The following is a 14,073-nucleotide window of genomic DNA, read 5'->3' on the forward strand; positions in this document are numbered from 1 at the left end:
GTGATTGGTGAGCGACGGCAAGAGTTCAAGCAAGGCGTCACTACATTAGGTGACGGCTAGAGCTCAAGCAAGCATCGCTGTTTCAGGAGAGAGAGAGAGAGAGAGAGAGAGAGAGAGAGAGAGTTGAAGGATATCAGGACAAAAGAATGAATTTATACCCCTTGAGAATCTGAAAACCTAGCATAAAACGCACCGTTTTGCTTTTGTTTTTGTTTTTTTTTTTTTTAACAACACCCATACGACGTCGTTTTATTAAAAAAAAAATTAAAATCAAAACCTGTGAAACAACGCTGTATCCAAACTGGGGGAGAAACAAATACTAGTATCGATTCGGTTTGGTGTAGATCAGTTTCGGATTCTTTGATCCGGTGACTACACCGCACCGGCATCAAAACAGGCTTCGCCCTCCGAACACCGGCCTCGGCTCATTCGGTTGGCGCTTGTGTCAGGACAGTGTTGTAGATGCCGTTCCGTTGGGTCAGCTTCGATAATGATTTGCTCACCCCTAATAAATAGTATCAAAAAGTGCAATGAAACCCATAAATAATAGCTAAAATAAGCGAGTTTTTTAAGCTAGAGCCAAACGCAAACTTCACCTCTTTATTTTTCCAAAATTTGCTTGTGTTGCAATGGTAATTTAGCATTTGCATTGAATTTTTCCGAAAATACAGACTAATCTAATGGTAACTTTTTCTTTTTTTGAGAATCATCTAATAGTAACTCCTATATATGATTATATCACTACAAAGTTACGTGATCAACCTAGTAGCAAGTAGCAACTATCGAGTTCATCCCACGTAAACATATCAATAGTAATATTTCTTTTTCTTTTCTGTATTTCTGAAAATCATATTAATTTGTTCACGTCTTCAATATTCCATTTAAACACTTCGTCGTCTTATATAACTTATACGTGTTTGTATATAAATGGAGATTTTAAACTAAGGGGAAGGGGGTGATACAAGCCAAAGGAAACCAATCTTCTGTCAAATGATCCAGTAGTTCTACTAGCAGGTTTAGATTTTCCTGTTTAATGTATTAATTAAGCATATACTACTAGTTGTCACAATACCATAAAAATGAGATTTAAATCATTCCAAATGTCATCTAAACATAATGGGATTATCAATACCATCTATTCTCCAATCATCACTAAATAGTTCTATACGAAATAGAACTACTACAATCTGAAATGGTAGCAAGGAATGAGTCCAAAGTTACTGCCTTGAATGCAATAATTGATTCTTGATCAAGCTTGCTACGTACTTTGCAACACATGATGCACCAGCCTCAGTGCATGAGAAAGCATGTTTATGGCCCCTTTCAATTGATAGAGCAATGCCTGGGACCTGCTTGGAAATCTGTGAATGCAAAATATAGGTGTAAGTGCGGACAGTCAGACAAAAGAATGCCAAAGTTATGGGTGAAAATAGAGAATATAATTTCTAGACAACCTCAACATCATGAAGCAGATTCACAAGGATAGAAGTTTTCACTGTAGCAGTTATCACCATTACTATAAATATTGTTGCAGCATTCTTCATCAACATCATTTCACTCGGCCACATTTAAAAAATTTTAATTGGTAAGTTATACACACGCCCGGTGGGTTTTGAACTAGAGCTCATTGGTAAGGGGAGGAGGAGCCATTTGAGCTACAGCTCATTGGCACTCAGCCACATTAACCATGATCCACCATCTCAGTTTATTAAAAATTTCCATCTTATTGGCCAAGGCAAGGATTTCCATCTTATTGCATGCCTACTTGAGAGCACCCTCAGTTAAGACATATGCCATCTCTGGCAACCATTTGTCTCAGACAAATAACCATCACCACTCTCAAATGAAAGTGATTGTAATTTACAGCTTATTGCCATTAATCTCATGAACATGTATTGTTGAGATAATCATAACCACCAAACAGAGTACAAATGCTTTATCCCTTAAATTACAAAACTAACTAGTCCCCACTTGTTTAATTATCTTATACCCGCTCTCTCTAACATTAGATGGTTGTAAAAATTTCTGAATAATTAAACTATAGGATACCTATGCCGCTTTGAAAATTGAGGGGGTCAAGTATTGTTTCAAATGTTAGGGGTAATTTAAACATGAATTCAGAAAAATGGAGTGTCTTGAAGATTTACCTAGATAGTTTTGAGGGGTAGGAGGAAGAAAGAAGAATCCGAGCAGGGGATAGGCAATATTTAGAGGGTTGTGATTCAGCATGTCTTCCAAGATACAAACTAAAACATGTGCTTGTCCCGTGCAAATATTGCACATACTTAACACATATCCGTTTGAAGCCTTTCATAAACCCCCTTTACACACATAAATAGACAACAAACATGTTTAAACATACAGCATCCATCACACACCTCTTCAAACATTTGAAGTGGACCCCAGTGATCATCACCACCAAACAAAAATGCAAGTTTCTCCTTCTTTTCTCTCATAAACGCCCAATCTGGTGTTGCTGTAAGCTACCATAAATTGCATTTAGTCAGCACAAGTTTGTGAATATAGTTTACTACTCCTATATGAGCAATGCTACAATTGAATCTTTTGTTGGAGTAAAAGGCAATCAATGCATATTTACTTAATTGTAACAAACATTTACAAATAAATTATAACATATGGAGTAGGGACACTGCTAACACAAAACCCATATGCAAATATGATCAACTTAAGTAATAAGCTAAGAAAATCCCCCCTCCCTCCCCCACCCACCCCCCCCCTCTTACAAAGAGAGAGAGAGAGAGAGAGAGAGAGAGAACAAAAAAAATACTCAGACAATCACACATAGTGAGTCAAAGCTAAAGGTATCCGCATATAGTAGGCCAATCTTTCCTAATGTATAGAGGAATGCATGGCCAATGAAATTATGTAATGTGAAATCAAGTACAGATGAGGTTATTAACGACTTATAGGGTGCACATTTTGAATATACAAACCTGAAATAGAAGTTAAAACTGCTTTTACATAACAATTGTAAAAAAGTGTGGAGGCAAGGGGTTTTGGGGGAAAGGATGACAAATTTAATGGAAGAACAGTCTTGAGAATAAGAAGGCTGTATAACTTATATAAAAGGATAAAAATAATGACTGTTGAAAGAACCACATCATCACAACCTGAAGTGCTCAACCAGGCTAAGACAGGAAGTATAGCAACTACAAGTATTGGTAGAAATGCAATTCTTCTATTAATATGTTTGATTACTGTAATTGTGGCCTCTTTGGAGAACTGATGATAAATTTTCACAAGATATATGTTCTTGAAAAGCAAATCTCTTACCTTTCTGAATTCTGTCATTGCCATGAATAGTGCATTCCGCATTGTATGGTACTGTAGATAAATAAATACAGAAGTTAACTGAGAGATTTAAAAATCAGAAGACATACATACCCTATAGGCACAAAAATAACTTAACTTTCACAAACTTTGAATCTTAACCAATTGAGTACCTGTTTGGCATCCCATGTTGAAAATGCACCTTTTCAAAGTACAATTTTTACAAACCTCAATTTTTTCTAGGTACAGCTTTTTCTAAAATCCCATTTTCAAAAGGCTGAAAAAATAAGCTATACCAAATGGGCACTGAGTCACCTTCTGTAGTGCACATGTGAAAATCATATCCAAACTAATTGTTGCTTATAAGGAAGGAGGTTTTTTTTTTTTTTTTTTTCCGGACCATTCAACAGCACATCATTAGTACAGATATAGATTAACCATAAGAAAAATGAAACATTCAAATTGGTTTTTAATACTTTCCAAGAAAGTTCATTGGTAACATATGACTTCCCAAGAGATTTGCCAGGGATAAAACTTCACCTGTACCAAGTGTGAGCAAGTAGCCTCAACTGCTACAGCTGACCATGACTTTGCAAGAGAGTTTGTCACAATCAATCTCAAAGCACTTCGTGGTAAAAATCCCAATGATGCCACCATGAGACTAAGTGCAACACTTACAACTCGTGACCTGAAACTCCAAAACAGATACCATCAGTCCCTACAATTGCTTTAATGCAAGTTGTCAAAAGTTTAACAGAATGCCGTGATATACATTTACAACCAAGTGAGAATGCCAAAATTAAAACTCGTTATGACTAGACGATCATTAGCCATTGTTGTTTCATGACACATCTTCACTATAATAGAACAAATTGAAATACATCTACCATATCCCCTTGGACCTTGTCCAACTATTTTTAGTGAGCACTGGGTTGGACCAGCAGGCCACCCAATCCATTGACACCCCAGCATCTTCACAGATATATCATAAAGTAAGAGGATGGGGAGTGGCATTATGCATAACAAAGAAAGAATTTTACGCTGCAATTTTTCCAATAATAGACTGCTCTGTTGATTGCAGGTTTAAGGCCAAAAATGGGTATAGTCCAATGCAATATATCACCTATAAACCCAGCAGAAATGTCAACGAAAAGGATCTTTAATGTGAGAACATGATGAGGCAGCATTATCATAGCAAACAAATTAATTTTTAGCAAAAGTTGACATCACCTTCTCTGAGGATCTCCTGAACATATCAATAGATATATAAGAACCAATAGAGTGCCCAACCTTCACAAAGAAACTACATGTCAGCTACTACAAATTTCAGGACAAAAACAAGAAATCAAGTCACACAATATTATATGCTTTCCTAGAATCACAGGAAATAAGGCAAATGATTTAATTGTTTTTCTATAAGCTAGAGGAGTCAATTGACTTATTATAGCAACTAGCCTCTAAGCACACATGTGTGAACGCGTGCTCAGAGACTTGATATATATTTTTGCATCTATTATAAAAGTTAATAATTTGTATCTATTATAACTTAGAAATATATTTTTTTATTTTTCAAACAAATAAAAATGATAAACTTTAGAGATAAGTAGTAATTGTAATTTTTTTTTTTTAACGTGAAGGGAAAAAATCCTAAATTTTAGGAATTCTCTTTTTGAATTCAAAATGAAATTTGTTATTTGACCATTTATGACTCTATTACTAAATGAAGTTACCATTCATTAATTAGGGTATTTTTTAACCACATAAAAGTCCAGTTAAAAGAGGGGAATCTTCTTATATATAGTATAGATAATAGAGATCACTACCTGAAAATGACGTATGGACACAAAGCAATGAAACTACATAAATCATTGTAGTTCAAGGACTGGAATTCAATGACAGTTTCCATCACCAAGTCACTCAACAAAGTTGGGCAATACTACTGTTACTTGGAAAGTGCATTTTTATCAAAGTGCAAAACTCTTCTTCATTTGAAGCACAGAATGAAGAACACCACAATCGAAAATCAGAGAAAGAAAGGGCATTCACAATTCTAACATCTTTGTTGAGAATATTTGGGATCACAGTATATGTCAAAAATAAAATTAAAAGAAAAACCTAAAACAAGGACAACTTTAGACAAAAACTCCCCCCATATTAGCAAAACATTAATACTCAGACATGCTTATGCACCAACGAATCATGAATGGATGACCAACTAGTACACGCTAATCCCTCTTGGCATGTGTAGGACTGTGGTGAGACAATGGATAATTTGTATTACAATGTGACTTTGCATACGCAGTGTGGACTTTTATCTTCTTGGCATTTGAGGTTCAAAATGTTATGTCACGGAGTTTAGTTGATCTTTTATCTGAACAAATGAATTGGTTTAGAAAACACTAAACAGTGTGTAGTTGATCTTTTCCTCACTTTAGAAGATGAGGAAGCCTTTCTGGTGAAATCTAAGTCAGCTTTTATCAGATCATTGTTTGACTGATCTCAGGTTTTGGGTCTTAGTGATATGCATTCTTTTTTATTTTGATTGTAATTCTCATTCTTTGTAATTCTTTCGGTTACCTTATATATAGATCCTGTGTACAAGATAGTTCTTTTTGGAATAAAATTTTATTTAATTATGCAAAAAAATAAAAAATAAAAGAGAGTCTAGTTAGTAAGAAACAAAAAGTGTTAGTCATCACACAGCATTGCTCATAAGCATTCAAATAGAACTCATATGTCATAAAAACCATACTTTGATACATCATTCTATTGTGATACTAATTGAACCTTTCCATAACAAGGCACTTCCAAAAGGCCAGTATCATATTGAAAGTATGAAGCATAATCATGAAAAATGAACTTACCAGTATGATAGGAACTTCAATATTTTCTAGCTCCTGCTTGATGAAATCCATCTGCCAAAAACATGAGGCTAAGAAAATTATAGTCAAATGCAGTAGCTTAAGTGCTCTTAATAGATAATAAAGGAAAAATAGAGGTTGAATCTGAATGTCAAAGTTGGATTTCTAGAAGAAAAGGAAAATTGATAGTACAAAAGACCAATTTGATTTGACATCGTTTCCAGGGGAACATTCAGTAAGTTGGAATGTATCTAAATTCTGCTACGGAATTAGTGCATCGTTCAAACTAACACAGATAAATCAACAGGTTTCCAAGAATTTCACAAAAGCAAAGACTTAAATCTTATTCTTCATTAGTATGGTACAGGTTTTACTTCATTTATTTATTCACGAATCCCAACATAACACTGGTCACTTTTACCAGGCCAAAATTTTGCTCAAAGAAAGTGAGTAGATAGCTACCTTATGATCTGTTTGTTCTTCTAATGAGAACAACCTTCCATGGTCCCAGTCCTAGCAAGAAGAGAATTTCACACCATAATCATATCTTTTCTAGCAATTATGAAAAGAAAAAGATAGAAAACAAGTCGTGTTGCAAAGATCCTCTTACAGAACAAATAAAGCTATGAAAATGATCAAAGTGAACATATTGATCGTCTGAAGCATTGCCCACAAGTAGCAATACCAAAGGATGAAAAATGAACATTTTATCTGGAGGGAAAGAGAGAAAAGATAAAAACAAAAAGATGTTTGCACAGAAAGGATGGAAACCCAATTTCAAAAATCATTTACCACACATATAATGAAATAAATATAAGTAGAGGCTAAAGTATAAAATTTCATTGTCAACTGATCAACTGGTTCCTTCAACCACTTCAATCTTTCTATGAAAATTAATGTCAAAAAGAATTTAGTACTACAAACTTTATAGGACCTTTACATTCAAAAGCATACAAACAACTCATATTTGGGTGGCTAAGGCTCACTAATTTACAATCATGAGGAAGACAAGCTAGGTCACAGCATGGCTCCAATGTTTGTTACCCATAGCAAGAAGTTCTAAGATAGCTTGAGTTGGTTTTAACTCCCAAACTCCAACTGCCATCTATTTCTTAGATTTCAAGAGAAGGTATTTTCAGTACAAATGTAAACATAACTACAAAACCAGCCTATTAATACTATTGTGTGTGCGAACAGTGGCCAAGCCACATCAAGACCAGGTGTAATTGTCTTATAATTGAATTTACAACTCTAGTAGTGTTCAAAAACCTCACCATAAAAAATAGCATCTGGCACCCTGTTGTTCTTTCAAAAAAAAAAAAAATCTTCCAATCAAACGAAATTTCTTCCATTAATCATGTAATTCTTGACATTTACAAAGGAAGACCATTCTCAGCTACTAAAGAAAGAACACTTTGTTAGTTGATTTAAGGAACAACATTTTCAAAATCAGGCATTAGTCAAAGTTTCACATCAAAAAATTTGTGTTCATTACAGATTTTTCCACAACATGAGCCTCCATTCTCTAGGCTTGGACCCGATATGCCGAACAGCATAATTCTAAAAAACCAAAAATGAAGGCTTAAACAGCAATAATAATGCAAGGAACAAAAACAACCATTGCTTAATCTCATAATAGCTAAGCATAACTGCATAAGTACCTTTTTCGTGTGGGATAAATGACTGATAGCTGTTGATTAACACACACAAAATGTGCAATCAAATTAGCTCACAGATCAAAGCTCAAAAAGTAGAAAATTAACCAGAACAAGAAAGCAACCAAGTCTTGCCTGTTATAGATGCATTTCCTTCGAGAAACTCGTACAATGATTCCACAAAGTCTTTATAAAATGGAACAACACCTATAGTAACAAATAACAAACAAACCCATGATCCTAGTTCTCAAAACTAAACCAACAACACCAACAACAAAAGAATAAAAAGCCAAACTTGCCTGGATTTCCAGGGATTAATAAAACATGCATTTTAGGATCATCAGCACGAATCTCCAGCAACTCAGTCATGTGACTAACCGAAAAAAACAACGTCACAAAAAAACAACCTTAAAATCTTTGATAACTATAAGATTGCATAGACAAAAACATAAGTGACCCAATAATATTTACCTGGACACATTGCATAATCGAAAATCAGCTTGCCTTTTAGCTTTGGAATCCAATTCGACCCGACCCATGTCTTTGCTTAAGCACTTTGGTCTATAGCTCCTCCTAAATTAAGAGAAGGAATTAGTGTGTGGAGTGCACAATTTGTTTACATACTAAAAGCTATGAGCAATCAAACTGAAACTTCGAATTACACGAAATATATGTAGCAATGGATTATTATAGACATAGAGACGTATATAGGAATAGGACCTGGCTTTAGAGTGGAAGGAAAGTGAAAGACAGAGGGGTCGGACACTGGGCCGAAGAAGCACTTCACTTCTCTTCCTTTGTTTTTTGTTTTTAGTATTGTGGTTGGATATGATTGGATGCTTTGGGCGGGGCCTGGGACTTGTACAGAAGCAATTTATTAAGTAAAATTGGGCCACCTCCTGCTAAATGCTAGTGCCTGTCTATTAAGGGTGCAAAGACATCCCCGCCAACCCACCAAAATTGATTTGATCTAATTTAACCCGTCGGGTTGGATCGGTTTTTAGAGGTAGTAAGTTAGGTTGGGCTGTGATATTTTTTACAACGGGTCAGGTTGGATTTAGGCTATAAGATTCATAAATCCGCCTAACCTGACCTACCTATATCTAATACTAACCTATGAGCAAGTGCTCACGTGTGTACTCAAAGGCTCTTCTATTTTTTGAGTAATGGTTAATAATTTGAATTTATTATAATTTATAAATATATTTTTTTTTTCAAACAAATAAAAATGATAAACTTTAGAAATAAGTAGTAACGGTAATTTCTTTTTTGAACGTGAAGGAAAAAAAAATCATAAATTTTAAAAATTCTCTTTTTGAATTCAAAATGAAATTTGTTAGCTAACATTTATAACCCTATTTCTAAATGAAGTTATCATTCATTAATGAGGGCATTTTTTAAACACGTAAATATCCAATTGAAAATGAGGAATTCTCTCATATATAGTATAGATAAATTTAAACTTTAAAAAATTTATTTAATATGAGTTTTGTGCAGATATGTAATGCTTATAAAGTCATCTTGGAAGAACTACTTTCTTTCTAAATGGTGTAGTTGTTTCCAATGAACATGTGTTGTTTTTGAAAGAAACATGTAAAACTCTTCAAAGGAGTAGTTGTGATTCCCATTTCTTGTGAGAATTAATTGCTTGTGGATTAGTCTTTGTGGCTTACCTGAATTAGGTTGTCAATTTAGGCATTTGCTTAGATGGACTATCACCTCTGATGTTGCTTGGTCTTGCAACTTATGTCCTCCACCACTTAAGTATGCTTGTACTCAATGTGTATTTGTCTCCCTGTGTCTCCAGATCTAATTTAAGAGTTTCTTGTGGTAATTTCATTCTTTTCCAGTGTACAGTTGTGTTTGTGTTTGTTTTGGGAGGTATCTCTTCTTTCGCTACAGTTACCAATGTTACTCCTTTTTTTTTTCTTTTTTTATACAAGATAGAAATTCTATTCTAACCTAATCTAAGTGTACATGTATGTGAAGCTCCCTCATGGAGACTTGAACCCCGGTTCCTACCTCTACACCCTACAAGCATGTATACCTATGAAGTGACCATCGCATCAAAGGTGTGCGGTAGTGTTACCAGTGTTACCTTGAGCATGCTATCGGTGCTAAATCTCAACTTGGAATAGTCAATGGTGTATTGTATTTGTTTCTATTAAAGCATGTGAGACATGTAAATAGCTAGTACTTTTGCATATGGAAATGTCACAGTTTTGTAATTTTAACTCTTAGTCAATGTTTTGTTGACAAGTGTTAATGCATAAGATGATAAATTCACTCGGTCCAATTGAAGATCCTTCTCCAGTGTCCTGTACAAGCAGATCATTGATTCTGTAGCTTGATTGCTTTATCAAATTGTGATATTGACTTGCATTTTCTGGAACTTCTTAAGGTTTTCCATCACAAATGAAATTATGAAATAGCACACCTGTTTATCATTAGGCTTAAAATTGCGAGCTGTGTTAAATATAATACAAATTGTATTACCATTTGATTATAAATTGATTTTGTTATTTTATTCACAACAAATAGGGATTGAGAGATTCAACTCTAGGTTATCTTTATGGAAAGACCAAGCAATGCTGCTAAATCTTGAAATTCTTGATGATTGGGAAAGTTATTACTTAATTATGTTAAATATAATGTATGGTATCCATTGTCCAATCCTATATGTGTCCAATTTCACAATTATGGTCAACGTTTAAATTTTTTTTTTTTTTTGATGTGATGGTCAACGTTTAATAGAATGTTGTTTATTCCGTTGTCAAATCAGCTGTGAATGAGATACGTTGAATTATATTTGTTTTAAGGAGCCCATCAAGAATAAATATAGAGAAATTAACATTGGACTAACATTAAACTACTCCTAAAATATGATGCAAGTTAGGTTTGTAGTACAAGTGTGTGTGTGTGTATATATAAAAATAAAAGTAATACTCTTCTTTTCTTTTCTTTTCTTTTCTTTTCTGCTTCTGTTGGAAAGGGGAGGGAGGAGGTGAGTTTTTGATCCGTGACATGAGAATTGAAATATAAAGGAGGCAGAGGAAGGTGCAATTCAGGCTAAAAGCTTAGTATATTGTAATACAATGAACAATAACAGATATCTCTAACAATAAAGGTATATAATGGAGAAGATCTTATTAGTAGGCTGATAAATGAATATGAATGGCATAAACAAAAATCATGAATATTATTGGAAGGTTCACAACCATGCCAATATACAACTCATATGCATTAAAATTTATATTATAGCAAGTAATAACAAAACAAAAAACAAAAACAAAAAAAAAATGACTCTTTTATGGAAGAAAAGTTGTTTAGATTTTATTGGTTCTTCAAAGAATTGCATCTGTTATATAGTAAAATAGAAATGCGCAAAGACAAGCCAATAGATAAGAACTAAAGAAAAAAAGGATTAAGTAATGCATATAGATACCAGATTGAAATAGAAAAAAACAGAAACATTAGTTGTTATGATATTTCATTATTTCACATAAAGTAACTTTTATTTTTTGTCATATCACATAGGCGGACACATTTTAAATTTATAACACCTTTAAAAATAGGACAGTATCTCCTGCATTTGCTCTATACAACATTTTTCACTGACATATGAGACCCATATGTTGGTGAGAGAAATGTTATATAAGACGGGCCCATTTTCTCCTTAAAAAAAAATAATCGAATGAGTTTGAAAACAGGCAAAGGATTAGCATTAGGGGAAAGTCTTTTCACTCCCAATAGCAATAGGGGAAATTGAAAAGTGAAAACAGCTTCTATTGCTAATTTGCCATATATATTGGTCATTGGATTTAGCTTTAGGCTTTGCCTCTCACACCCAAATCCTTCTCAAATGATGCAATCTCAGCCGAGGCAGGCCACTTGAATGAACGGGCCTGCTTTATTGTGAGCTACACAGCAGGTCACTTAGCCCAATCAATCCCAATAATAATAAGCCCATTTATTTTATTAATTTTTCCCATTCTATTTTCAGAAAATTCTCGGCTACTATTCTATGGGATATAATAAAAGGTTTTAGATTAAAGAGACTAATAATGATTGAGGAACCAAAATTATTGGATTTTTCTTTCTTTGGGAATCTTGGAATATATGTCAAACTCTTTTTGGAAGAGACAGTCATCACATACTTTCATCTGGATTGATATGTATACATTAACTAATTAATTTTAAGACTTTTGTGGGCTTGAATCGAATTTCTTGGTCAGTTTTGGTCCCCCTAATTTGTTGCTCAAGAAAAAGAGCTAAATAGAAAAGTATAAAGAGAGTGACTACACTGACTAGTCATTACAACTCTAATCCTCTTCAATGAAAGACACTTAATACTGTGTTAAAGATACTTTTTTTTTATAATCATGTTAAAGATACTTAATACTATGTTTTGTAGTGGAATCAATCACATGCAACTCTGCGGCTAAGCAATTTTGTACAGCATGTGACTTGGGAACAATTGGTAATAAACAAAGCTTTTGGTAACACTGAGATTTTGGGGGAATTGGAAATCAAAGAAATAGGTGTAAAACTAAAGACGTGCAGTGTGGACACTGGATTCATTACTTATTAAATGCATGGAATTGCTGGACGTGCTTTCTTGTGTCCAATGACTCCAATTATCTAACCCCACTTTTAAATTCCACAAATGATAAATGCATTACTCAATAGTCAATACTGTGGATAAGGCGAAAAAGCCAAGTGGATAAACCCAAGCCATCAAGCCAAACTAACCCCAACAAAACTTAAAATTATTCATGAAATTACTTTTTTTTAAATGATGCTATAGAAAAAATGTAGCGTATGTTTACAATGGAAAAATTAACAGATATCCTAATGATATTAATTATTTAAAAACTTTTTATGATAAGAGAAAAAAAAATAACTGTAATTAGTGGAACAGAAAAAGTGATATAGATGATTTATATTCAATTTTTTTATAACTTTTTTTTATATTTCTTATGAGAGTGATATTAAAACTTTCCTAAAATAACTTATTAACAAATATGACATCTATTAACATGAACTATTTAGTATTTATCGTGTTCAATAATATTGCCAAAAGTTATTTAATTTTTCAAAAAATGGCAAATTGTTAATAGGTATTAACTCAGTTTAGTTCTCAAAAAATAAGTATGTATATTTATATTATTATATATTGGCCGTGGTTTTTGGGACTTGACTCACTTGAGGGTTGACCTAACATGCTAAACCATGTCGATGACTGAGTTTATTCTGCAACTAGCAATACCGTCAAAAGAGAAAGCTCAATTCAATGGACTATGTGAATTACTAAAATCACAAAATAAAACTTGTCAAGAGGATCACAACAGTTGCAAACAATACAAACAATTGTCAACTTATTACTAATCAATTCGACCAACTCTCATTGTCTATATGTTGGTTTGTTATCAAAAACAAATTTCCACCAACTTTCCTTTTTGTTTAGCACATGTTTGACTAAAAATTTTAGAAAGAGATTGTGGCCCCGTGGTTGGTTCCTTGGTACAGGAAGATCTTGGAAATATGATAATTGTTTGATTATTATCAAATCAAAATACTGATTAATAATTTTGATGTCTAATCACTTATTCTTTTCTTTTTTTTAGAATGTCTATCGTTTATTCAATTACAAGAAACCTTTCATTTCAAAAAATTTATAAAAAAAAAAGGGAAAAAAAAATTGAGTTGCTATCATCCTTCCTCATTATGCATTATCAATTTTGACAAGTATCCCACAAATTTGGAAATTAATTAGCTTCTAGAAAGTATTTTCACGAAGGAATTGGCAATCAATGGAACTAGACAAATTGGACAAAGAAACTTATTGTGCTTCGAAATTGAAAGTTCGAGGAAATTGCTTAGACGTGTTCAATGGTTCCAACAGGACATGGGCATTAATTTTTTATGACTCAGAAAGTGGGTCTCATTCACATGAATTAAGTGGATCAGCTCAACCCTATTCGCATAAACTAACTCCAACCAAACTTGACATTATATATGCTCAAGTTGACTTTTTTATTTTGACTTGGTAGCAGTTAATAATATTAATATTGCCAAAGGGTTTGTTTAGACACCAGAAAGCAAAAACCCCTTGTCAAAAAAAAAAAAAAGCAAAACCCAGGCATATTTTAAATGTATTTTTGTACAATTTGGTCATTATTTGGTTAAATGTTGACCTAAAGGCTAACATGACAATAATTTTGGGTACATAAAAAAACAAACCAATAGGTATATTCCGGAAGACT

General features: G+C 33.5%; 1 protein-coding gene across 4 annotated transcripts; it reads right to left on the minus strand.

Annotated features, from left to right (window-relative positions):
- Positions 1–971: 971 nt before the first annotated feature.
- On the minus strand, positions 972–8,627 carry LOC142609440 (uncharacterized). Of its 4 annotated transcripts, XM_075781027.1 has the most exons (13): positions 8,528–8,627; positions 8,279–8,380; positions 8,107–8,180; positions 7,943–8,014; positions 7,814–7,842; positions 6,615–6,665; positions 6,156–6,206; positions 4,522–4,581; positions 4,332–4,414; positions 3,832–3,979; positions 3,295–3,345; positions 2,379–2,483; positions 972–1,361 (listed from the first exon to the last, which is right to left on the minus strand). In XM_075781027.1, the coding sequence occupies exons 2-13, from the start codon at positions 8,344–8,346 to the stop codon at positions 1,218–1,220; spliced, it is 936 nt and encodes a 311-aa protein (XP_075637142.1). In that variant the 5' UTR covers positions 8,347–8,380; positions 8,528–8,627; the 3' UTR covers positions 972–1,217. The 4 variants fall into 4 exon arrangements, 3 of the variants coding, with proteins under 3 accessions (XP_075637142.1, XP_075637140.1, XP_075637141.1); XR_012839599.1 differs by lacking the exon at positions 8,528–8,627 and having other exon boundaries at positions 2,379–2,476; positions 8,279–8,484; XM_075781025.1 differs by lacking the exon at positions 8,528–8,627 and having other exon boundaries at positions 8,279–8,483.
- Between the last annotated feature and the right edge of the window lie 5,446 nt (positions 8,628–14,073).

The sequence above is a fragment of the Castanea sativa genome, chromosome 9, assembly GCF_040712315.1.
Source record: "Castanea sativa cultivar Marrone di Chiusa Pesio chromosome 9, ASM4071231v1".
NCBI classification, from domain to species: Eukaryota; Viridiplantae; Streptophyta; class Magnoliopsida; order Fagales; family Fagaceae; genus Castanea; species Castanea sativa.